Source organism: Geotrypetes seraphini, chromosome 14 (assembly GCF_902459505.1).
Source record: "Geotrypetes seraphini chromosome 14, aGeoSer1.1, whole genome shotgun sequence".
In the NCBI taxonomy this organism is placed as follows: Eukaryota; Metazoa; Chordata; class Amphibia; order Gymnophiona; family Dermophiidae; genus Geotrypetes; species Geotrypetes seraphini.
The window spans coordinates 27958294-27985410 of NC_047097.1; the positions used below are offsets into that span (position 1 = coordinate 27958294).

At 44.8% G+C, this 27117-nt stretch overlaps 2 protein-coding genes across 10 annotated transcripts in view; one reads left to right on the forward strand and one right to left on the reverse strand.

Annotated features, from left to right (window-relative positions):
* Positions 1–16354, reverse strand: part of ELL3 (elongation factor for RNA polymerase II 3) — an 86057-nt gene extending 69703 nt beyond the window's left edge. The window contains exons 1-2 of one of the 4 annotated variants that reach the window (XM_033920876.1): positions 15909–16350; positions 4061–4114 (exon numbers count right to left, since the gene is read on the reverse strand). In XM_033920876.1, coding sequence (XP_033776767.1) covers positions 4061–4114; positions 15909–16229 — 375 coding nt within the window. In that variant the 5' untranslated portion in view covers positions 16230–16350. Of the gene's footprint in view, positions 1–4060; positions 4115–15908 lie in introns of all 4 variants that reach the window. The other 3 variants (XM_033920877.1, XM_033920879.1, XM_033920878.1) reach the window with 3 other exon arrangements.
* The window catches only part of LOC117348587 (SUN domain-containing protein 3-like), a 97287-nt gene continuing 86431 nt past the window's right edge, over positions 16262–27117 (forward strand). For 3 of the 6 annotated variants that reach the window (XM_033920881.1, XM_033920886.1, XM_033920885.1), the window contains exons 1-2: positions 16262–16400; positions 18530–18659. In XM_033920881.1, coding sequence (XP_033776772.1) covers positions 18637–18659 — 23 coding nt within the window. In that variant the 5' untranslated portion in view covers positions 16262–16400; positions 18530–18636. Of the gene's footprint in view, positions 16401–16687; positions 16810–18529; positions 18660–27117 lie in introns of those variants that run through there. The other 3 variants (XM_033920883.1, XM_033920882.1, XM_033920884.1) reach the window with 3 other exon arrangements.

The window sequence follows — 27117 nt, forward strand, 5'->3', positions numbered from 1 at the left end:
CTCCCCTTAGCCATTTCCTTTCCAAGTTGAAGAGCCCTAACCTCTTTAGTCTTTCCTCATATGAGAGGCGTTCCATCCCCTTTATTATCTTGGCCACTCTTCTCTGTACCCTATTCTAATTCCGCTATATCTTTTTTAAGATACGGCAACCAGAATTGAACACGATACTCAAGATGAGGTCACACCGTGAAGCGATACAGAGGCATTATCACATTCATAGTCTTATTTGCTATCCCTTTTCTAATAATTCCTAGCATCATATTAGCTTTTTTGACCACCACTACACATTGGGTAGAAGGTTTCAACATATCTATGATGACTTCTAGATCTTTTTCTGGGGTACTGACCCCTTAAGTAGCCCTAGCATCTGTGCTTTTGACCGCATTTGATTGAAGTGACTGAAGAGGGACTAATGGGTTCGGGCTGTTGGAACATAATTATGATGTATTAATGATTTGTTGTTTTATTTTTTTGTTTTATTGTAAATTGCTCTGATGCCTTTGGGTGGAGAACTGCTGCCTCAGCACCCTGAAGTTGTGAGTTCGATCAGAGCCTGCTTTCTGTGACTCTGGGCAAGTCATTTAACCCTCTATTGCCCCAGATAGCTTGTGAGCCTGCCAGGATAGGGGAAATATTTAAGAGTACCTGATTACTATTCAATGTATTGTGTTAGTTTAGCAGGGTTTAAAAAAGGTTTGGATCATTTCCTAAAATCCAATACTTAGTCTTATATACCGGGTTATTTCCACTAGGGACTTGATCCGGTTCACAAAGTTAATTAGAAAGACAAAGGAAAACAATGATTGGCCAGAAATTCATGTTACAGTCCCTTATTTATCAGTTAAGAATTTCTAGAAAAGATACGTCTTCAATGTTTTCCTAAAAAATGTCAAAGACAGAAGAAGTCTAATTTCTGAAGGAAGATCATTCCAGATGTTTACCAAGGCAAATGTCAGAGTAAGAAAGCCTACCTAAGGTTTTAATACACCTAATAGAAGGGAATAATAATTTAAATCTGTGTATTCCTTTAGAGGAGTGAGGTTGTTGGGAATTAAAAGAAAAAGTAAAGCAATTGGGAAAAAAATCCCATATAAAATTTTAATACAACACTGGCACACTTAAATTGAACACTCCAATAAACCGGAAGCCAATGCAGTATCCTCAGTAATGGAGTAACATGATCATATCTGCTTTTACCGAATATTAATTTGGCAGCCGTGTTCTGAATAAGCTGTAATCTCTTTAGATTGCACTTACTTAAACTGATATAAAGAGAGTTTACATAGTCCAGATGAGTTAATATAATAGCCTGGACCAACACGACAAAATGTTGCTGATGGAAAAAAATGACGACCCTCCTCAACATCCGAAGACTAAAGAAGCATTTTTTTAGATATACTGTATTATTAATTTGATTAGTCAAAGAAAGAGTAGAATCCAAAAGAAACCCCAGGATTCTGGATGAAAATTCAATCTTCAAGATATCACCCGAATTTAATCGCAGGGAAGAAGGTAAATTGTGTAATATAGGGCCAAACCATAAAAGTTTTGTTTTGGTCCATAGGCCTTTATTGAGATGGCTTGGGGAAATCCACTGCTTATTCCTAGGATAAGCAGCATAAAATCTGTTTTACTACTTGGGATCTAGCTAGGTACTTGGGACCTGGGTTAGCCACTGTTGGAAACAGGATACTGGGTTTGATGGACCTTCGGTCTGCCCCAGTATGGCAGTTCTTATGGTCTCTTCATGAAAAGGTTGTTAATAAATCCCAATTAATAAATATATAATCACTGGACAAACAACACATTTCTGACTAGTTTTCAGGCGTTATACACCTTTGGACATCTGATCATATTGGTCAATCTGTCCATTTGCCTATAGTTTGGTGTAGTGCTGCTGAAAGATTAGAATTATTACAGCAGGAGGATTAGGTGGAATCAGTCAATTCTGTGCTTATATCTCAGATCTACTGTGTCCACTCTTGATCATATTCTTAAGTCTCCTGTCTTTTTGGCCTTAGTGTAAATTATTTATTGATATCTCTCTCCCTTTTTGGAATAAAAACGCTGGCCCCTTTCATTACCCTTCTTTTTTACTCTTCTTTAACTGAGCTGATTCCTCAGTTCTTTAATGATTCTTTAAGATGCTTCCTTGGCAGATAAGAAGCACAGTGGTCCCAATGAGAATAGATTCATCACAGCAGAACTGGCCAAGTGGGAGGAACATTTGGATTTCCTTGGGAATTAAAAGAGAAGAAAAACGAGGGCAGGGGGAGTTTATTTGAATGGTCTGGTTAATTATAGAGTTGCCAGGAGTCTGCTGAACCCAACCTTCCTGTGAACGTTTTCTGGGAATACTGTTCTTAAAACTGCAGGAAATAGTCACTACAGCAAAGCCATATGAAAGTGTTAATGCCATATCAGATATGCATCTCTAGGGAATCCCCCGCTAAAGGAACACTGCTACTAGACCCCACTTGTGTAGGGCCATTTTTAATATGACGTCTAAGTCCAACTTTGGACGTTTTGTGAAGTGCGTCCAAAAATCAGGTAGAGAAAATAGCCATTTTTTTTAAACCACAAAACATTTTTGCCCTTAGTGCATCTATCTTTTTTGAAAAATGCACAAAAGAAGCCATTGGAATGTAGGAGGGGCCAGCATTTTTAGAAGACTGGCCACACAGCCATCCCAGCAGAGCAGTGGGGCACCCTAGGGGGCACTTCAGTGAACTTCACATAAAGGCTACAAGATATGCATCTTAATAAATTCCCCCAAAGCCTACTGCACCCACCTGTCTGCCTCCCCAATAGCCCTTATGACTACAGGTGCCCCCTATATGTCAGTACAGTGAGGTTTTGGTGGGCAAACACTTCCCACCACAAGTGTACTAGTTAGGGTGCAATATGGGTCTTAGTCCGCTTCCCTTGGGTCCACTGCACTGACTACCAGGCTACTCAAGAGTAGGGTTGCCAGATTTCCACTTTACCAAAAGAGGACACCCTGTTCCACTCTAGCTCCGCCTTCACACGAACCTACTGTCTCCTTCCCCGAAGTCTGGAGAACCCCTGCACATGCGCGAACATCGATGCGATGACATTACGTGCCTGCACATGCGGGTATGATGTTATCATGTCGACGTCCGCGCATGTGCAGAAGGCCTCCAGATGCGGCCCCGAGCTCAGGGACTTCCAAAACCTGGACAAACTATCAGGTTTTGGAAATCTCTCTGGACATCCACCTAGACAGTCCTTTAAAAATAGGGCATGTCCGGGTTTCCCCAGACATCTTGTAACCCTACTCCAGATACCTGCTTGTTGCTCTACTAGGACTGGCCATAATATCTGCACCTGTCAGAGACAAGTATGTACTGTTTCTTTCACATCTTTGGGGGGTGGGAGGTAGTCAGTGACCACTGAGGGAATGTGTGTGTGCGTGTGGGGGGGGAGAATGCCTTCATTTCTCCAGTGGTCATCTGATCAGTTTGGGCAGCTTTTGGGCACTTATTCATTTTTTAAACAGGTCTAACTCCAATCGTGTAAGTGGTGCCCTGAAAATTTTGTAAAAAGTTTGATTATTGCTGCAAAACATCCAAGTCCTAAGCCCGCCCTATTCCTGCCCAAAATATGCCTACAACATGCCCCCATGAAATTTTAGATGCACTGCTGAGAAGTGGCATAGAAAACTGTCTAGAAAGTAGGTTCTGAAAATGGCACGTTCCACTTTATGACGTCTTTAGGATCTTTTTCTGTTTTGAAAATAAGCCCCAAACTCTGCAGTCGAGTCACTTCAGCAGAATAGATGTGTCCAGCTGAGCACTCATCCTAGCACAATGAAGTTTGCTTTCTGAGTTACAGCTGGTTGTCTGAAGAATAAATAACATGTCACAGACTTGAGTGCAAAGGTGGTTGCGGAGCCCAAGCTCCCACCTCTCAAGTAATGAGAGGAAGAAGGGAGAACCCTGCTGGCACAAAGACCAAAAAGAACACAGAGCAGCACAAACACTGAGGAGTTCTTTCAGATTCTATCTCTTGTCCCCTTGGAAAATTCTTTGGTACTCACCCCCTGGCTCCCCTGGAAGGAGATCACAGGCCGAGACAGCTGGCATCCAGAATACTGTAATGGGAACAATCAGAAGAGGTAAGGGCTAAGAACAATGACAATTAGCCTCAAGCACAACATATGTTATATACCAGTTCTATACATCCAGGCTCTGTTTCCTACTCACATCAGTCGTAGACACGTATTCACATACATCTCAGGTGCAATCGTCCCAAATATTTCCTACAGCAAGGGGTGCTCAGTGTCAGTCCTCGAGGTCCACAACCCCTGGGTTTTCAGAATTTCCACAATGAATATTCATGAGATCTATTTGCATACAATGGAGGGAATGCACGCATAAAGATGCATATTCATTGGGGAATCCTAAAAACCTCGACTGGGCTGTGGACCTCAATGATCGACATTGAGCACTCCTGTTCTGAAGTGATCTAAACCTATTGCACATTTATTTGCCTAACTACTTCTACTGTGTATGTTTACTTGTAGACCGTTCTGAGCTACTGGGAGAACGGGATATAAATCTAAATAAATAAAATAAATAAATTTACATGGGGACAAATTTTTCCCTGTCCCCACGGGAACTCATTTTCCCATCCTGTCCCCGCAAGTTCTTTTCCTGCCCCTGCCCCATTCGTGCAAGCTCTGTCCTCATCTGCACAGGCTTCAAAACACTTTAAAATCATAAGTGTTCGAGGCATGTGCACTTAAGGCAGAGATTACAGGAATGGGGCAGGGACAGCGACAAAACTTGTGGGGAAGGGGCGGGGAAATTGAGCTCCTATGGAGACGGGGAAAAATTTGTCCCCGTGTCATTCTCTAGTGGTGATCTCAGATCTGTCACCCCACTATAGCAGAGACACAGTGATGAAAAGGTGGAGGAATTTTGTAGAAAAATGTTTAAATGGTGCACAAATATTTTTGAAAGTTCTATACCAGTGGTTCCCAAACCTGTCCTGGGGGACCCCCAGCCAGTCAGGTTTTCAAGATATCCCTAATGAATATACATGAGAGAGATTTGCATACCTGTCACTTCCATTATATGCAAATCTCTCTCATGCATATTCATTAGGGATATCTTGAAAACCTGACTGGCTGGGGGTCCCCCAGGACAGGTTTGGGAACCACTGTTCTATACAGAGCAAAGTTCTGCATCAATTATTTTAGTTTTCTTTGCATTGAATACCTCATCATAAAGGCCTGGTTTCTCCCTTCCCTAGGCTTGGCATCCACTCTCTCCTTGCTCAGGTTCAACTCCATTCCCATCCCAGTAACCTCATCCCCCAACTTAGCTTAAACCCCTTCCTAGACATAATCTCCCTTCCCCAGCATGTTCAATGCCCAGATTTCTCTTCTTCCATCTCCCATGCCCCAGCAAGACTCTGTTTCTCTTCATCTGTCTTTTTTTGACCTTCACAGCACATCTCTAACTACAGCTTCCCTTCCCACACACACACCAATAGGCCTCTCTCAAAACCCCCTGGCACATACACTGATAGATCTGTCACTCACGCATACACCCATAACTCTCTCTCACTTGAGGGCCCCCCCATGCATAAACCCAAAGCTCTCTCTCTCTCTCTCAAATGGTCCCCCTTACTGGAACCTCCCTTCCCCACCACCACCACCACCAATAACACTCTCTTTCTGAATCTCACCTGGCATACTCACATCCCCAGCTCTCTTCCCCCTCCCACCACCTTTCAGTGCATCTCTTAAGCAACACTGACTTGCTCTCCCTACCTGGCAGTGACTAGTACACACAAACAAGGAGCCCAATGTCAATCCACTCTCCTGCTTATTTTGTGCCAGTCAGAACCAAGGGCAGGAGTAGAGGGAAAGATGGGCAGGTTTGGGAGGTGTACCACAGGTGGGTTGTGTTTGAGAGGGAGAAAATTAAAATTGTTGCAGTCTCCTGCTCAAGATTCAGTGGGTCAAATGCACAATTCTACACAGAAGTGGAATTCTGTTATTTGTGCAGTGACACAGAATTCCCCCAGAAGTCATGCCAGGCAAACTGGTTCCTCCCCTTCCTGTGGGATATTTGGCTCCTGTTTCAATGCAGGGCTACAAAGTGCCAGGTTCTCATTACTAAATGCAGGTTGAGAAGCTGAATTCACCCCTCATTACTGTCTGAACACAGCTTACTAAGCGAAGCTTTCAAAGCCAAGGCCACAGACGAATCCAGCCTGAAGAAAACAAACAATTTCGATAACGTGTCCTCAACAGAATAAAAAACCACAGCCACAAAAACCTGGAGGGAAACAAGCAAACTGAGAAGTAAAGATAGCCCACGTAGCAAAACTTGAATAGAGAATTATTTTTGTCACTAACCCCAAATAAACCCTCCATAGGAAACAACCAGCATTTTCATGACAGAGAAATATATGTTTTTGCGGTTGTGTGTTTACATGTCTACGTCTTTGGAAAGCTACATTCTGAACATTATTTGCTTCCAGACGGTACTTTTGCTGATGTCTGGGATTACCAAGTACTGCAGCCCTAACCCTGGCGTCGCCACATGTAGGGCTGCCAGCTCTGTCAGCACCGAGCCCTGAAAGATACACCATGTGGCAGCCTTTGAGGACTAGAAGTAGTTTTACCCCAGTGGTCTGGGAAAGTGTCAGATTTGTCACCAAGGTATGTTAAACAGAATAGGACAAGATTGCAAAATAAATAAACCACAATTATTATTTGGTACAGGTGCCAGGATTTACTTTCATTTCTGTGATCATTTCATTTACCCCCCTCTTCCCCCTTTTTCTAAGCCTGACAGCGTAGGCCGGTGCAACAAAGCCACTATATTTTCCTTCGACACTCAAAGGAACTGAATGGGCGTCTGAGCATTTGCTCCCTCCTTTACAAAGCCACGCTATGGACTGTCAAAGTTGTTACCGTGGCGGCCGGTGCTAAAAACATTAGCGTGGCTTTGTAAAGGAGGGAGTTGCTGCATGGCTTAGTAAAAGGAACCATTAGTTCTTTAAAAATAAGAGTACTGGATATCATTACTAAATCAATCGGTGTACTCCAATGCAAGGCCTGGAGACCTCCGAGGTGGACCCCACTCTGCTGTTTGTTTGGGTTTTCTTTTTACTGCTGCTATGCCTGTTTACCCAGCTCTGGACAGAGAGGAAAAAGTGGAAGGGGGGGGCTGGGAAGAGCTGAATGCTTGAAGAGCAAGGCATTGCTCAATAGACAATAAAGAGAATGCATTTGGAAATGTTTACAATCTTGCGGATATTCCCCATTGAAGTTTGAAGGTGGCCTGGTGGAGATGGATGTCTTGACATATGCTGGGACAGACAGGGAAATGCTTGGGTACCTGAATAAATTTATGTATAAACCATTCTGAGCTCCCCTGGGAGAACGGTATAGAAAGAAAACTGGATAAATAAATATACCGGTCAGCAGTGTTGTGGCCCTGCATGGCAAAATATGTGGCAAATCTCCTCCAGCTCATTCAAATCCAAAGTGACCCCCAGCTTACAAATTTACGAAGACCACTGAAATAAATCATATAGCAGGCTAAAGTTATTGAATAAATCACATTCAATTTACTTTAGCACCTAACAAGCGGCAGAGAAAACCAGGATAAATCCGGTTCCCTGCTCCAGAGAGCTCCCTAGATCCCGGATATCGCAATCCATCCTCCTTTTTCTGGAGCCACATGGTAACCTTAGGAAATTGTTGAGTTGGAGGATTGGGCACCCACGGTCTTTGAGGGTCACAACCCAGTCGAATTTCCAAGGTTCCCACAAGATCTATTTGCATATGATGGAAGTGGTGCATGCAAAACAATCTCATGCACATTCCTTGTGGAAATCTTGAAAACCCAACTGGGCTGTGGCTCTTGAGAATCAAAGCTGCTCACCTCTAATTTAAAAGGTTTGCCGCAGGTTTGGTGCGATGAAGTCCCACAGTCACAGCTGCCTGAGCTGTGCCTGCATTAACCCTTAAACGTGTGGCTCTAACATGCAAAGACCCTACTCGGCACAAGCCCATAAAGATGCAACAGTTGCCCTTCTCAAGTGGCATATCACCTTGAACTTTTAGATGAGTTTCAGGCCCAGATTTAGGTAGGGTTCCGAGATGTCCGGATTTATCCGGACATGTCCTCTTTTTAGAGGACCGGATGGCTTTTCAAAACCCAGCACTTTGTCTAGGTTTTGAAAAGTGTCGAGATTGAGGCCGCGTCTGGAGGTAATCTACGCGGATGCGATGCGGTGATATCACATGCATGTGTGGGTATGGCGTTGGAGGGGGGGACGGAATGAGGCAGGGCTGTGGGCAAAACAAAGTGGGGCTGGAGAGGAACGGGACAGGGCCGTGTGTCCTCTTTCTTTCACTCCAAAATCTGGTAACCCTGGATTTAGGTGTAAGTTGCCTAAGAGGCCAAATTTTAAGGATACTAAATACCAAGGCCACACGCATGTGGCTTTCCTCTGCTCCTGCAATCTTTTTTCGGTCTCCAACACTCCTGTCTCTCTCCCCCCCCCCCCTACTACTCTCTGTCTGGGATCTACTGTGTGGTCTTGCCTATGGGCACCAAAATCTTAAATCTGGCTCTGAGGAGTTCAGGTACTGGGAACTGGTTGCTGGGATGCCACTTCCTGAAAGTGTTTTCCTTTGAATAATATACATTTAGCATGCAGCTACACGCAATGACCATTGTAACCACATTCTTACTCCGTCATCGTTTGCTGAATGAGATTTGGGCAGGTATTGAATCCCACAGCCTTTTTCCCCTTTATCATATAATGGTCAATAACCCCCCCCCAAAAAAAAAAAACAAGACACAAATGCTTGGCACGGTTGCCAGTACTACTGCCACATCCACTTCCTCAAGGCTTGCTAGCTGAGATCTTGTCTCTTCCCCAGGACTGATGCAAAGTTATTAAACACCCTAAGTAAACCTTCAGCTTTGGCCCCCCTGCCTGTGAAGTCTATGGGTTTCATGGATAGAGTGGTGAAAGCTTGGAAAGGCCTCCCAGTAGAGGTGGTGGGCACAACGTATCTGAATTCAAGACAGCTTGGGACAAGCGCGTTGAATCTCTATGGGAGAGGATGGGATAGTGGATGGCATGGCTGGGCAGACTAGATAGGCCATACAGTCGTTATCTCCAATACAGCCACTATATTTTCCTTTGTACATATTTACCTAATGAAATCAATTTCCAGAAGCCATTCGAAAATTGTCCACTCTCCTTGCAGAGTAAAACTACGGTACATTTATGTGGCTGTCAGGAACTTCTGTTTTGCTTTGAATGCAGCTGTCTTTCTAAATTCAAATCAAACCTAAAAACATTTTTATTCAAGGATGCCTTTACTGCTAACATCGCCTTAAGCAGATACGATTCTAACTCCCTTCCTCTTGTGTTTTCCCTTCATTGTCTTCCTTTCCTATCTAACATTTTATTTCAAGTTTATTTAAAATTTGATTGGATCACTTTTACAGAGTTTCAAAACGATGTCTATTTTAAAATTAATAGGCGAACAGACAACTTAAAATAATATACAATTACATAGACATGACAATACACAAGAGGAGAAAGGGTAGAACCAAAATTGTTATAGGAAAGAGGAAAAGGTTTTAACACAAGGTAGGGATGTACATACAAGGAAAAGCCTCAATTGCTTTCCTAAGATACGAATGCATCTTTAAACAGAAAGCTTTTTATTTTACTTTTGAAGTTACCTAGATTTTTTTTCGTCCCTCAAATATGCTGGCAATGAATTCCAGACTTGTGGTGCCATACTGAGAAAACTATTCCGACGAGTAATGACGACCCACAAAAATGGCCCTGAAAGAACGTTTTTGTCCTCTGATCCAAGTGTTCATGAAGGGGTGTATGAAATGAGTACTTTTTCTAAAATAGAGGGGCTTTAGAAATTTGGATTTTGAAGGTCTGTAGGACTATTATTTTAAAGGTAATTCTGTGACTTATGGGCAACCAATGTGCCTTTTTTAGTGGCATGATCGTACTGTCTAATTTTAAATGATGATTTTAATTGCGGCGTTTTAGATCATTTCTTCCCTCGTCCCTCCTCTAATCAGGTTTGTATGTCAATTACGATTATCCGTGAAATTTTATGTTTTTAGCCTTTTAAATTATGTACACTGCTTAGACAATTATAAGCGGTATATCAAATTTAATAAAACGTGAAACTTCTTTGCTATCACCCTAAGCGACTGCCTTGTTTGCTTGATGGTTAAGCCGACGCTGATCTCCTGTTCCCCTGTAACTGATGGGGCTAACCTGCCTGCCCTCCCCCCTTGTCCATTCACTGATGCTACTGCATTAGCTACTTTTCCCCAAACTGACCCTGTCCCTGCCTTCTCATTTGTCTTGAACAATGGAACCAAAGCAGATGCTGGGCTGGTCCCAAGAACAAGCTGCATTGAAAAATATGCCACTGCCTGTTGTGAAATGTACATTACAAAGTTTATGCTCCCAGTATAGACACTGTACCCTGCAATCACGGGGTAATATACACCCAAGTGTAAAAATACACTGACGTGACAAGACACCATGTTACAGACACTAGATCTGAATTCTGTCAGCAACACAGAGGATGCATACTCTCACAAAAAAACTGAGAAACAGACTATTCATACTCAGGAAAAAATCCATTTAATAGAACATTACAGTCTTTCTAAAAAAAACTGCCAGTCCATCTGCCCAGGACAATGATTAGAATAACACATACTGTATTTCTTTGTAATCCATCGGTCATGGGCAGGGGAGTTAGGTGAAGAGGTATGTTTTTATTGCGTTCCTAAAGTTGAGGAGACCTTCAAGGGATCTGATCTGTGGGGGCAGTTGATTCCAGTAGCTCGGTATGAAGTGGGAGTAGGAACATTGCTTGGCGGTTTGCAGTTGAAGGGCATGACCAGGGGGTGTTTTGAGGCATATATCATCCTATTGAAATGGTTGGGCCTCTCCCCACTAAACACATACACTCACACTTGTTGAGAGGGGGAGGTGTCCACAGCTGCTGCACCATCCTCTGTCACCTGTACTAACTTCACTTACAGTATAGTAATATCTAATTAGTGTAATCCCTCCCCCTCAGGGTTCTGGTACAAATAATATGTATTGGGGGGGGGAGTCCACTCAGTGACATAGTAAAGGAGATATGAGTGGGCGGTCTGCCCTTCCTCCTCTCTGTCCATCTTCCCACTTCTCCCCCTGCCATGCACACCCCTTCCCTTCCCCCGCTGCCCGCGTCGGCTTCAGCGCTCTCTCTAACATCACTTCCGGGACTAGAAAGTGACGTCAGAGTGAGCGCCGAAGCCGATACGGGCAGCAAGTTGGTGGCTGCTTGTGCCGGAGTTAAAAAGGTACGGGGAAGGAGCACGTGATAGGGGGGGCATGGAAGTGGGAAAGGAATGCCACCAGCCTGGGCGCCGCTTACCCTCTCTACGCCACTGGGTCTACTACTCCTCGTATGCTGCAGTCCTTGCACCTCAAGCACAAGATTCAAATACAGTAGACTGAAGTGTTAGGAATATGCTCCTACAGTCCCAGCTTCTACCAGCAGGGGTTGCTGCAATAGTGCAGGAAGTAGAGCTCTGAGAGAATTTATCAGGGTAGGGCACCTAGAAACGGGCATATTGTTTCCTTTTGGAATTTATTTTCCCATATCTGACAAATAGTGTGCCTTCTTCTTAAAGACAGGGTTTGTGCACTATGTACAAAAAGGGCACACTATTACTGCCAGACGACATTCATTTCAAATGACAGCCCATCCCCTAGAATTTATATCACTTAACTCTGCAAAACTCAAGAACCTTGGAATTTTTATTTCCTTTCCTGGTCCTTGAATCCACACCCTCCATAATTCATTTATACGAGGGGCCGATGAAAGTTCTCAGCTCAGCCGAGAGAATGATGTGGAGCCACGAAACTTACAAGTTATTCCACACTTTTCGGTTCAATGATACGAAATGAAAAGTGTCAAGAAAAGTGTGGAATAACTTGTAAGTTTCGTGGCTCCACATCATTCTCTTCTTGGTTGAACTGAGAACCTTTCAGCGGCCCCTCGTATTGTGATGTCACAATGCCTCATTCCACCAATCCCTAAGAGCCAACCTCATCAGTGATGTCACAATGACATCTTCCCATTTACTAGATGCATTTGCCTCACTGAAACAAAAAGCGTGGAAGTTTCATGTCTCCACATCATTCTCTTCTTGGCTGGGCTGAGAACTTTTCAGCGACCCCTCCTACCAAAACGAACCAGGCCTGGTTTTCAGCCAGCAAAAGCTCCGATTATGGGGCCCTTTTATTACCCTGCATTAGGTGCTAATGTGCATCTAATGCAGCTTAAAATAGTGTACCGCAGGAAGTACTCAGATGTCCCGTGGTAACTGCCAAATTAATGTGCAGTAATCCAGGCGCTAAAAAATATTTTGGGAGGAGGCAGAGAGTGGGCATTCTTATGCTAAACAGTTAGGCCCATATTCTATACACGGTGCCTTAACTTAGGCGCTGGGAGGCGCCCTACCAGCACCTAAGATAAGAGGGAAATGCCAATTTAAATGGCTTAAAAAATTTCTAGGTGCCTAAAAAACCAGTGCCAGAATCACACATCTGGAGATGTCTACCGATGTCTAATGTAAGTGTGGCTAATGCTGAAAGAGGTGTTAGGCGTCATAAAGTAGAGAAAACCAAAAAAATTCTGTGGAGTGACGATGTTCCTAAATGGACTTTATTTGAAAGTGTCAAAGTTCCAAAGGTACACTGAAATCATCCACATAAAATCATTTCATCCACATAAAAATGAATCATCCACATAAGAGCCTTAAAGGACCTAGTCCGCTAGGGATTCCAACACAGTCCGCGTTTCGACTAAAAGTCTTCTTCAGGGGTCCCTGGGGGTCCTATAAAGGTGAGTACGTGGGAAACAATTGTATGGTGAGCCGGAAGTGAGACACTGCTTGCATTTGCAATGGAAAGGCGTCATAAAATGCCTTTATAGGCTCCGTTCACGTCAAAGGTAGGCGCCATAAACATAGGCCTTGGAAACCCTGGCCTACCTTTGCCGGAGGCGCGATTCTCTAAATGGTGGCATCGCGTGACTGACATGCGATTGGCAGCTGCTTTTAAGGCACCCGCTGATAGCGACGTTTAGAGAATCCGTTCCTTAGTGTGCACACTAACTGGTTGGCCTAGGGTTATGGCATGAGCCTTAAACACCTACAAAATAGGTGATGGTATGTGTTCACACGGTAATTCTTTCTAATGGCTGCATGCTAATGGCAACAAAAAATGGAAAATTGGCCATTTTACAGCTGTGGTAAAAATGGTTCTGCCACTTGGGAAAAATCCATGCAAGATGTGCTAAGGCCACTTTTTGCTACCGCTTAGTAAAAGGATCCTTAAGTTAAGTGCCAGCTTAATGTTTATTAAAGTACTTATATACTGCCCTTCAAGGTGGGTTTTTTGCATTCAGGTGAGCTAACTGTCCTGGCAGGCTCACAATCTACCTATGGCATCTGGGGTAATGGAGGATTAAGGGACTTGCCCAGGATCACAGGGGGCAACATGGGGATTGAACCCACAACTTCAGGGTACAGAAGCAGCGGTTCTAACCAATAGGCCACTCTTCCTGTCAGAGGGTGGAAGGAGCTTGGGGTGGTTGCGCCCCCCTTCTTTAACTTCACTGCCGCAAGCAGCATCTCCAACCTGCTGCCCACGCCGACCTCAGCTCTCCCTCCGATGTCACTTCTGGTCCCACGACCAGGAATTGACTTCAGAGGGGGAGCTGAGGCCAGTGCGAGCAGAAGGTTGGAGCTGCTGCTCGCGCCAGCAAAGAGTGAGAGGCATGGGGGGAGGGGGCAGACAGGAGAGGTGCCAGTGTCCCCACCAAGACTGAACTCGGGGCGGCCTGGCCCCCCTTACTACGCCATTGACTCCTGTATATTCAACACCACTATACATATAGGTAGCAGCACTGCACGTAAGGATTGACTGTGACTGCGCCAACACTATAGATGTCAGCAGCGAGAACTCTGGCTGTACATTCAATGCCTGGTACTGCTCCGGATATCCCGATATCTGGTTAACTTAGGACAGCTTTTTTTGCCATCCTAAGTTAACCAGATTGCTATTCAGTTACTGCCAGTAAATATGGAGGGGGCTCAGATAAATCTGCTAAGACTCCACCCCCAGACCACCCCAACACTAACTGGATAGTGCCATGGCAGTCAGCCTGCGTTTTCACTGGTTCAAAACTAGAGAATTACACGAAGACAAATTTGTTCCCGTTTCCGCAGGAACTCAATTTCCACGTCCCCGTGAGTTTTGTCGCTGTCCCATTCCTGTAGGCTCTGCCTTAACCGCACAAGCCTCAAACACTTTTGATTTTAAAGTGTTTGAGGCTTGTGCAGATGAGGACAGAGATTGCAGGAATGGGGCAGGGAGAGGAAAAGAACTCACGGGGACGGGACGGGAAAATGAGTTCCCACAGGGACAGGGAAAAATTTGTCCCCGTGGCATTCTCTACTCAAAACATAAGTATGACCAAGTAAGTCCTACTTAATTGGGTAAACAGACACTTCTAGCTGGATAAGTAGTACTGAATACAGTAAAACCCTGGATTGCAAGTAATTTGGTTTGCAAGATAAGCAAAACATTTGATTAAATTTTAACTTGATATACAAGTAATGTCTTGCAATACAAGTACATAGAGTATACACACATCACAACTGAGCCAATGATTCTTCTCTCTCTCTTTCTCTGACGCTGCAGGAGTGTAAGTGACTGTTCTAAACAAGCAAGGAAGGTCTTGCAATACAAGTGCATACAGTATTTTGTATTAAAGTTTTGGGGTTGTAGAGTTTCCATTATTTCTTACGGGGAAATTCGCTTTGATATACGAGTGTTTTGGATTACAAGCATGTTTTCGGAATAAATTATGCTCGCAAACCAAGGTTTTACTGTATTGGATAATTTGGGGTGCTGCCTTTGTTCCTCCCTTAACCCTGTCCACAATGATATGAATTTTATCAGGCCTGTTCGTGAGTTAAACAATCTGGCGCTGTCACTGTATTCGGATAGGAGAGTTATACATTAGTCACTAAGTAGTCAGTATGTAACTTCCTTAGAATTTTTGGCTGCCTAAGGATAATAGAGTCTGAGGAGTTAGTAAGATTTGACCTGCTGTGGGAATCAGTGATTTAAACCACCCTTAAACAATGCCCACAAGGTTCTACCCACCACATTTCCAGAATCAAACAGCCTGGGTCCAGCAATGCATCAACTTGATTTTTTTTTTTTTTAATGCCCCATTGAAGCGGGAAACCAGTTCTCAAATAAATACTCAGTGCACCCAAATAAACTTCTGTACAGAATTCATTAAAGACCCAAATAGCTCAGAGTTCTGATAAAGGTTCTGTAAGATCCCACAAATATTATATACAGAATTATACAAAATACCTTCCAATAAACCCATTATGAAACAGGCAAAAGAGGAGGAATAAGAGAAGCAGGGAAGTCAAGAATAAGATTCCAGTCCCACTGACACCCCTTGTGACCTTGGGCACGTCGCCTCCCTCTGGACTTCCTTCAACTCTAAATCTTATGGGGATAGGAAATTGCTACTGTACTTGAATATAATTGAGCTAAATCCATAAATAACCACCCCTTGGAAAATGCCCGAGCCTGGCTTTGATTCCTATCTGCTACACTGAACCTTTTTGATTAAAGAGAAAATACTCTATTAAACAATAAATACATCTAAAACCAACCCTCCGACTGCCCTGCCCGTACACACCCCTTGGCATCCCAAATGAGCCCGACTGGGCAGCTGGCACATCTGTTGCTCGGGAGCGACCGGCCGGACTCACCTGGGATCGCTGGAAGTCCAGCAGGGAGCGCCAAGAGGAGTCGGTGAGCTTGAGGTGGAAGAGGCTAAGACGGGGGCTCCTGCGGGGCTCGGTCCGGTACGAGAGCCGCCCGCAAAGCTCCTCCCGCGGCCGCGACATAGCGCACAGTGGCACCCGGGGCTGCCAGCTGCGGAGCGGAGGGAGGGAGGGAGGGGCCGGCGGCAGCGAGGGAAGGGAGGAGGAGCCAGGGCAGGGAGAGGGAGGAGCTTGGAGAGCAGGAATGGGGAGAGACCAGTACCGGGGGGGGGGGGGGGGAAGAAGAGAAATGGATGGCATAACCATAGGATGAATTAGGGGGAGAAGGTGGGGAGGGGGTTAGTCTGAGCGGGGGAGAAGAGATGGAACTAATGCGAAAAGAGACAAAAGCAGACAAGGAGGAGAATGGATTGGGAAGAGACCTGAGGGAAGAGGAGGAGCAAGAAGGAAAAAGAAGGGGCCACGGCTAGAGCAGAGGTAGGGTTGGCAGGCACCAAAAAGGGGGGTGGAAAAGGGGGAGAGACGTGGGTTTCTTGCTGCTGCTTAACTTAACAGCTCCGGCACTGTTTCACACGTGGCTGCTGCTCCTTAGTAAGGGAAATCATTGGTCTAGTACAGACATGGGCAACTCCAGTCCTGAGGGCCAGAAATCCAATCGGGTTTTCAGGATTTCCCCAATGAATATGCATGAGATCTATTTGCATGCACTGCTTTCAATGTATATTCATTGGGGAAATCCTGAAAACCCGATTGGATTCCGGCCCTCGCGGACCAAAGTTGCCCATGTCTGGTCTGATGTTTGGGGTGCAGAAGATGAAGAGCTACCAGGAGCTAACCATTTAGCTTTATGTTTTAAGAGACAAAGAAATAAAGGGCAACAAACAAGGTGATATGTTTTAATTGGGGAAACAAATGATAATTTTTTTATTAACTTTTACGAGTATGGACGCTAATCTGGACTCAGACCTAGAAACAGTCTTTGTATCTCTACTAGACCAGTGTTCTTCAGCCGCCGGTCCACGGTCTGATCAATGCAGCATCTTCGGGCCGCCTCCCTGAGTGCTGCAGTGCACAAAGCCGTGGGAAAAGGCTCCTATGCGCATCCTGCACCTGAACCGGAAGCCTTCTTTCTGACATCGCAACGTCAGAGGGAAGGATTCTAGATGAACATAAGAATTGCCGCTGCTGGGTCAGACCAGTGGTCTATTGTGCCCAGCAGTCCACTCCCGCGGCGGCCCCTAGGTCAAAGACCAGCGTCCTAACCGAGACCAGACCTACCTGCGTACGTTCCGGTTCAGCAGGAACTTGTCTAGCTTTCTCTTGAATCCCTAGAGCACAGGTGTCGAAGTTTGCCCTCGAGGGCCGCAATCCAGTCGGGTTTTCAGAATTTCCCCAATGAATATGCATTGAAAGCAGTGCATGCACATAGATCTCATGCATATTCATTGGGGAAATCTTGAAAACCCGACTGGATTGCAGCCCTTGAGGACCGACATCGACACCCCTGCCCTAGAGGGTGTTTTCCCCTATAACAGCCTCCGGAGGAGTGTTCCAGTTTTCTACCACTCTCTGGTTGAAGAAGAACTTCCTTACGTTTGTACGGAATCTATCCCCTTTTAACTTTAGAGAGTGCCCTCTCCTTCCCTCTACCTTGGAGAGGGTGAACAACCTGTCTTTATCTACTAAGTCTATTCCCTTCATTATCTTGAATGTTTCGATCATGTCCCCTCTCAGGCTCCTCTTTTCAAGGAAAAAGAGGCCCAATTTCTCTACTCTCTCACTGTAAGGCAACTCCTCCAGCCCCTTAACCATTTTAGTCACTCTTCTCTGGACCCTTTCGATTAGTACTGTGTCCTTCTTCATGTACAGTGACCAGTGCTGGACGCAGTATTCCAGGTGGGGTCACACCATGGCCCAGTACAGTGGCATGATAATCTTCTCCGATCTGTTTGTGATCCCCTTCTTAATCATTCCTAGCATTCTGTTCGCCCTTTTTACCGCCACTGCACATTGTGGGATGCACGCGAAGAGTCGCTGTCCACAGCTTTGTGCAATGCAGCACTCAGGGAGCTGGCCCGAAGATGCACCGTTGATCGCACCGTGGATCAGCCCAAAGATAACACCAGGGGACAGGCCAGAAGGCAAGGCACAGCATGGAGGGAGAGAGACAACAACAGTAAGAATGCTTTTATTTTTTTATTTAATTATTGATTTACATCTGCTGTCTGTTCAGGAACAAATACATTTGTTTCTTTAACTCTGGGGTTGTAGTGCTTGCAATCTTGCATCTTAGGGTTTGTTTGTAAATATTAGTACTTTTAGTTTTTGGTCCTGCATTTGCAGGGGGTTATTTGTTTTCTGGTAGAAATTATTGTTGAAAAACATACAGTGTGCTTTGTGTATTTTAATTTTGTGGTTAACCATTATGTGTTGTTAATACAATTGTGTGTGTATATATGAAAAATGAATGGAAAAAATGGTGTTACAATTAGTACTATTATGGGGGCAGGGTCTGGGGTGGAAATGGGCACGACTTAGCCCACTGTTCTTCAACTGCCAGTCCACAGACTGGTACCGGTCCACAAAATAATTTTTATTTCCGTCAGTCCATAGGTGTCAAAAGGTTGAAGAACACTACTAGACGATCAAGACAGGGGATTTGCCTCAGTGTTAGTACTGCTGGGTTTCTCAGCAGCTTTTGACACTTTGGATCATGAAATCACGCTACAGAGACAGGTATCAGTGGCACTGTACTTGACTTGTTCAGATCCTATGAATCAGATAAGCAAATAGCCCTTACTGTTTGGCAGCAGCTCATCATCACAAAGATCAATACTGTCACCTATTCTGCTCAATATCTACCTCAAGCTGATTTGGTTGTTGGATTCTCAGATCTACGGTTACCCATTGACCCTGTCTTACCCACAGCTTTGTATAAACTGACTACCTGTTTAACAGTAATTCAAGAATGAGGACCCCCCCCCCCCTAAACTTTGCCTGAACCCAAGTGAAACCAAATTGTATGAGTCCCTAACACAAATGAGTATATACATACCTAACATCAAAATCGCTTTTGGGAAATATGAACTCCCCCTCAAATCACAAGGCAGGAACTTTGGACTATAGCTGGACTCAGCACTTTAACACTGATTTCTCAAAACCAAGAAACTTTCAAGAGTTGTGTCTATCATATGCAACAACTATGCTGCTTCTCTCCTTACACTGAGAAGGCAAGTCTTGGGATATTGCCAAGGCAGGCCATGATAACAACCAACGTCTGGCAGCCAATCGGCATGCATGTTTAAAAAAATAATATCCCAAGGCAGACCATGATAACATCAAGACTAGATTACTATAATGCCCTTTACGCTGGCCTGACTACAAAGTGTTTGCACTAGTGATGCTCGATTTGCCAATTGGAATTGATTCACTGATTCATTTTGGTGAATCGATTCGTTGTCCGAAAAAAATCAGACTCACCACTTCAGGGCTCACCCCCCAGTGGTGAGAACTGACATACTGTAGCTCCAGGCAGTGGCACAGGTTGAGGGTGAGAGGCATCCCTTCCCTGCCCTCGTCTCTGCCCCCCCCCCCCGCTCCTTCCCCAATCTCGCCTGCTGCGCGCCTCCCCTTCCCCTGTACCTCTAGTTGAAGTTGTTGCTGTGGCGGTCAACAACGTGCTCCCCGCAACCCCATCGGCTCTCCCTCTGTCACTTCCTATGCGCGGCACTCAGAAATGATGTCAGCAGGAGAGCCGATGGGGTCATCATGAGCATACTGTTGAAGCAAATGACTTCAATTAGATGTATGTGGGAAGGGAAAGGGGCGCGCATGTAGAGGGGAGGAATGGGAAGAGGCAGAGGGGTGGAGAGGAGGAGAGGTGCCAGCACTCCCACCAACATGGCACCCAGGGTGGACCGGCACCACCTTTACTATGCCTCTGCTCCTAAATCAGCTGCAGAGTACCGGTGGCCGGCCTTGAAGAGGCAGTGCTCTGAATGGGCTGCTCATAGCCTGATGATGCAGCAGAGGGAAGTTCTGCTGGGGCAGGCTGCAATCAGCCTCTTCACAGCGCTGCCTCTTCAAGGCCAGCCACCGCCACTTCTGCTTTGGGAGGCCCGGAGTTATGTCTGGTCTCACAGTGGAAGGGTTGGTGGGATGCTGCTGCACAGGGGGATGGGAGGGAGGGATGGAAATATGCTGTACATGGAGTGAGAGAGAAGAGAGGAAGAATTGTTGGGGTGGAGGAGAGAAAGGGAGAGGAGATATCCTGCATATGGTGGAGGAGAGGGAGATATGCATGGAGAAGAGAGAGAGAGAGAGAGAAATGTTGCAGATGATAATAGAGGGGAGGAAGGGAAATGGGGAATAGAGAGGTTTGACCTAGAACACAAGGCAGGGAGAAAGAGAGATGGTAGACAGTGGGAAAGAAACAAATGTTAGATATGGCAGTGGAAGGTAGAAAAAAATATATTTTTTAAATTTTGTGATTACAATATGTCAGATTTGAAATGTGTATCCTGCCACAGCTGGTGTTAGACAGCGAGCATGAGCTAGGACCTAACAGAGAGAGGAAAAGTCTTTATTAATTTTGTTTACACTACAGTGGCGGTGTGGGGGTGAGATGGCTGAAAAGGCTACAAAATAAGGCTGCCAAGACGTTTGAGAACCCCCCTCAAACAAATGCCCTAATTGGGTGAGAAAAGCAATTTAAATTGAAAAACCAATTCAATAAGCCTAATCGAATCGAAAATTTTTTCCCTGAATCGGGCAGCACTAGTTTACACCAGTGTTTCTCAACTTGGTCCTGGAGCATCTCCTTGCCAGCCATCTTTTCAAGATATCCACAATGAATATGCATGAAAGACATTTGCATATAATGGAGGCAGTGTATGAAAATCAAGTTTATGCAAATACAATGTGGATATCCTGAAAACCTGACTGGCAAGGGGGTACTCCAGGACCGAGTTGAGAAACACTGGTTTACACTATCTCCAATTGATTCCGAATGCTGTACAGAGAAGGCAGCAAACGAAGTGACCCAGAATACCTGAAGAACAAGATCTCCTTCATATTTCTAAGATCACTAAGATCCTCCCCAAAACTATCCTTAACCACACTCTCTCCAAAAGACATCGCTTGATGTGATACCCACCAGAGTAGCTCCCACTTTCTGAAAAGCTTCACTTAACACAACTATCTCCACTTCAGAAATCAGGTAAAGGTCTTGGTTCTTCACCTTTAAAGGAAGAAGTAACTAATATTAGTCACACATAGACAAGGTATAAACCAGCTGCACATACTGTAACCAGACATGGGAGTGTGTGGCTCAGTGGTTAGAGAACATAAGAACATAAGAAATTGCCTCCGCTGGGTCAGACCAGAGGTCCATTGCGCCCAGCAGCCCGCACCCGCGGCGGCCCATCAGGTCTATGACCTGTCAGGTGTTCCTTGACTTAGCCCTATAATCCCCCTTTTTCTTCTATCTATGCTCTTTCTAACCTATCTCTACTTTTATCTGTACCTTCATTCCCCCTATCCTTCAGGAATTTATCCAATCCTTCTTTGAATCCCCGTAGCGTACTCTGCCCTATCACAAGCTCCGGGAGCGCGTTCCATGTGTCCACCACCTTCTGAGAGAAGAAGAACTTCCTGGCATTGGTTCTAAACTTGTCTCCCCTCAGTTTCTCCGAATGCCCCCTTGTACTTATGGTTCCCCATAGCCTGAAGAATCTGTCTCTGTCTACCTTCTCTATGCCTTTCATGCCTTAGTACCCTGATGTTGTGGGTTCAAATCCCTCATTGCTCCTTGTGACCCTGGGCAAGTCACTTAATTCTCTCATTGCTCCAGGTACACTAGATAGAATTTGAATCCACCAGGATAGATGGGAAATAGGATAAAGTACCTGAATGTAAAACCACTTAGGATATAAGTATACAAATAAAAAAATTATTATCCTAGATAAGATAATATTCAAGCACCTTTCTGACCTCATGTGCAACTTTCTTTAAATAAATTCCCTTATTTTCTAACTCCGATTACTTTATCTTATCTGTATGTTCCATATTACTATATCTTATCTATACAGTATGTTCCATCTTTGCTTATACCCTATCAGTGGCATGTAGTGACTCTTATAGCAGGGGATTCAGTAGATGAGCTAAACCAGGTGCGACCAACCTTGGCTCTCAGGATTTCCACAATGAATATGCACGAGATCTATTAGAATACAATGGATACAGTGCATGCAAATAATCTCATGCATATTCATTGGAGAAATCCTGGAAACCCGAGTAAATTGAAGTTCGTGAGGATCACGGTTGGACACTCCTGTGCTGAACATTAGTACAATGTCTTTCAAACAGTGGTGTCATGAAGAGATTTCAGGTGTGCCACGAGATGCAAATGTCTTTCATGCATACTTTATTTTTTTAAAATTCCCTTCAGAAGTATACACTAGAATAGATGACATGTACATCACGTATGCAAAAGTCTGTCAGTTATGAGCGTTTGTGTGTGTAAGAATACAACCGCCCAGACAAGCATCGTTCTTTGTCGTGATTGGTCTTTGAAAACCAATGGCAAGTAATTTTAGTTTTGGTTTTTATGCAGTAGTTATCCTAATTTGAGCAGCAAAGCAATCAATGCTTTGTTACCATTTGGATCTTCTTATCTTTGCAAATCTGGATTTTCAGCTCTGACAGAAATTAAATTTAAAACACGAGAATGATGAAATGCATGTTTGCTTGTCGACTATCGAGCTACATTTTGAGTTAATTTGCACTCAAAAACCAAGCTCATCCATCGCATTGATTAGTTTCACTGTCGTTACAATTACCGGGCTATAGCTTAAAGAATTTAAATAAATAACTCTCAAATTTAATTTTGTTGGTTTTGCAATTTTATAATTTCAATTATATATGCCGTGAAAAAACAGTTGCTCTGTTTAGTGTGCCAGAGCTAAAAAGGTTTGAGAGATACTGCATTAGTGCAACGTGTACCATTAACCAAGGTTAATGTGCTTACTGTTTGTGCTGAACGATGTCACTTCATGACCTTTTTCTGAGAATCACCTATGTCCTATAACATTTGCTGCTGCTCCTTTTGACTTCTATATTGATAGATGTGAAGAAACAAGTTCTGTATCATTACCACCTTTCCAAAATCTATCCTTCATATTTATACACAAACTGACATTATGTGGTGTAGAACTGCAGATTCCATCAAAAAATACTTTGAGCAATACAGACTGATATTTTGAGGGGGAAGCCCACTCTGAGGTTCCTGCTTCAGGCCACCACTCCTAAATGACGGGCCTTCCCCTCCCCAGTGCATCATGTGATACAAGGGGAGGGGCCAAATGTCCTGATTGGTTCAGTTGCCTAAGGCCCCTCCCAAGGAAGCCACTGCTTGCCCTGTATTGGTAGCATGGAATGTTGCTACTCCTTGGGTTTTGGCCACCGTGAGAACGGGCTACTGGGCTTGATGGACCATTGGTCTGACCCAGTAAGGCTATTCTTATGTTCTTACGATTAGCGTGTGGTTAGCATATGAGCCTCTATTGCCCAGGTGCATTGGCAGACACCCAATTTTGGATGGGCAGAGAATCCCATCTCTCCCTCTCCCACCCTGATGCCTACCTTTCAGAGATTTACTCCTAGATTCACTAAACTCACCTTTCCGATCCGATCCATGGCCGAGTCTTGCCGGGCGACCGATTCACTAAACAGTCCTCATGCAAATTATTTGATTGGAGGCACGCCCCACACCGACCGCACAGATCGCTGCAGAGTGATCCAGACGCATGCGCAGACCATCTTGCATAGGGCTTTCTAATGCTTGAGGCTTTTTGGCTTCAGAAGACATATTCCAAGCAGGCTGCAGGATCAGGCACACCAGGGATTTGTGTTTAAACTTCATAAAAATCAGGCACTTCCCTGCATACAACCCACGCTGTCTTACAGCCAGCCTCTACACAGCATTTTGATATCACAGCCGAGGCAAGAAGCAGCAGTCATCACAAGTTTCCTGCCCGATCTCCCCTCCCCCCTTATCTCCATATTCACAACTTTGCTAGAGAAACTCGTTTTAATTACCGATGCTTCACTTTTTTAAACACACTTTAGCCAATATGCTGCAGCCGAAAACACGTTTTTTAACCGGCAAGTTAAAACCAAGGGCTCACACTGCAGGGACGGGGCGGCAGAGAGCAGGAGAGTTGGCCGACAGAAGCGACTGATCCTCAGCAGTCGCTTCTTTTTGGATCGGCCAGCCCAATCGGTGTGCCTTCCTTGGTTTAGTGAATCGTTCCTTCCTACTTTGCATGCCATTTCCCTTCATTTGCACGTGCGGATTAGATCGGGTGGGAGGTTGATTGGGCCAGGAAGTTAATGAATTGGGTCAGGGTTGGAGAAGGCTCGCAAAGCTTACTGAATCTAGCCCAAAATCTTTGCCGGCAGCAAGCAGCATGACTGATACACGCTGCTCATGCCAGCCCCACCTCTGCAAAAACAGGAAATTGTGTTAAAATTAAGGCTGTGGGGCTGGTTTGAGAAGTGTGTGCATTCAGCTACTCAAGCATGTTTCCCTATCTGTCCTAGTGGGCTCACACTCTATCTAATGTAACTGGGGCAATGTGACTTGCCCATGGTCATAAAGAGCAGTGTGAGATTTGAATCCACAACCTCAGGGTGCTGAGGCTGTAGTGCTAACCACTGCACCACACACTCCCCTATGATGTTGGGGGGGTGGGGAGCCCATCTTCATTTTTCTCCCCGGGGACCCTAGCTACACACTGGGTCACTAGATTGGGTCCTAGGATCACACGCAAAGGTCTGTTGGCATTCTAGATGAAAATAAAGCATTCCTTAGTCACACTAGATTAACTTGCTGTAGAATGTTAACCAGCTTATGAAAGTTTGGTGCCAGTTTCTCCCCAGAGATTTACCACAGAAAATACTGGGATTTTTAGTTGATAAATCTGAAGCAATATTTGCCTGGAGAAAAAGTTGATTACCTCTTATCATTTTGTACCACTTGGGGAGAAGGGGTAGGTAGTTAGCAAGCCGCATTATATACTAACCTACATTATTTGCTCCTTGTTAAAGGGCTAACACGCTGGTTTCAGTGGGCTAACAGCCTTATTTAGGTTTCCCCATGGTATATAGTAAGAGGCTGCAAAACATCATTTACCACCCTGAGAAACAGGATCTCAAAACCATAGCCCGGTGCTCCCTGGCCACATCTTAAAGGGACCAGTGCTCACTGAAGCAGCCCCCTCCCCCCCAATTAAAGTATAGCATCCCATTGTAAGGGGAAGGAGGGGGCTTTGGTCCTAATTCAGGATAAAGTTTGAAATTTAGGAGCGAGTTTTTATTTTTTTTTACGCTCAACAGTGTCTCAGGTGCCCTCAGGTGTAAGGATATGTTTCCTTTTTTTACAGCTGTTGCAGAAGGTTCATTATTACTTTTCCCCAGAGGATTTTATGCAGATTGTTTACGTAACTGTTTTGTCGAGACTTGCTCATTGTAACAGTCTGTATTTGGGCTTTTCTACGTGATGTTGATAATGTCTGCGGAAGGTGAAGAATGTTGTGGTGCAGGTCTATGGGCCAGTGCAAGAGTATTAGCTCTCCCTGGGCTGACCCATAGCTGTGTGGCAGCCCCTCCACTACACAAACGCACAAGAACAATTAAAATTTTAAAATAGATTATGTACCATAGTATAATTAAAAATTTCTACATTCATACCAACAGCAGGATAACAGGACATCTCATCTTCTTTCTATCGTTTATCATTTATTTAACCCCCCTTTCCCCTCCCCTTTTACAAAACCATAGTGTGGTTTTTAGCGCCGGCCGGGGCAGTAACAGCACCGATGCTTAGTGGGGTTTATAGCTCTGACCACGGTGGTAACAGCTCCAACACTCAGGAATTCTATGAGCGTCTGAGCTGTTACCGCCTTGGCCAGAGCTAAAAACAGCGCAACGGTTTTGTAAAAGGGGAAGGTTAATAATACTCAAAAGCATAGCATGACCATCTCACATCACCATCCCCACTGAGGGTTCAAAAAACAATTAAGAAAGCTTGGGTCTAGGAGTTCCGAAAGCCATACCAAAGAAATAACTCTAAGTCCTAATTGGAACTGCTGAAAAGGCTACCGTAACTAAAGCGCACAGGACTTTGGGGTGCCAATCCCACAGCGACATTTGTGTGCAGGACAAATTTGCGCCACTATTTCTGTTAGCGCTCTGAGGGGCGGGACTACCCTAGTACACTTAGAAGTGTTCGCGCTGCCCTGGGGGGAGGGAACCCCCCACTACACTGAAAACTGCTGAAAAACGGGAAGGAGAATGGGAGTTTTCAGTGTAGTGGGGGGGGTTTCAGGGTTCCCCCCCCACATCCCCCCGGCAGTGTGCACACTTAAGTGTAGTGGGGGGTTCCCCTCCCCACCCCCCCTCAGAACACTAACGGAAACAGCAGAAATGGTGGCATGCATTTGTCCTGCACGCAAATGTCACCGCGGGATTGTCAGCACGCCAAAGTCTTTTGACAGGTCACTGCCAAAAAGACGTTTCAAATCTGAGGTAAGGAGGGAGGGAGTGTCACAAAGAAGGAGCTAATCAGCCGACATGTTTCACCCTGGAGGGGTTTTTTCAAGGCCATTTGTCCCTTTTGGTATAGGCACCTAGTAGTCGATATACAGGCAAGAGCTGCAAAAAGGGACAAATAGCCTTGAAAAAACCTGTCCAGGGTGAAACATGTCGGCTGATTAGTCCCTGTGAATCCGACCACGTAAAGCAAGTTAAGTACTTAAAAACAGTTATAACATCTTTAAGCAATGTTGGTTCATTTTATTCACTTTATTTATAACATTGGATAAATATCAGACCTGGTGAGGACTTGATGTATAAAGCCATATACTATGAAACTAATCGAGTATAATGGTGACATATCTGAGGGCCCATGAAAGTTGAATATTTCAGCGAGAGTTTCTCAAGGATGATCTTATAGGATTACCCTTATATTGTATTGGGTTTGCAAAACCGGAAGTTACATCAGAAGCAAGGACTCTGGTGGCAGAGGGGGAAGCCCGAACGAGTCTCTGGTGCAGATCAGGGAAGCAAAGCTCTCTCTTCTCCTCCCTGGCCAGGCAAAAGCGGCACATATAGGAATGCAAAGGTTAAAAGATAA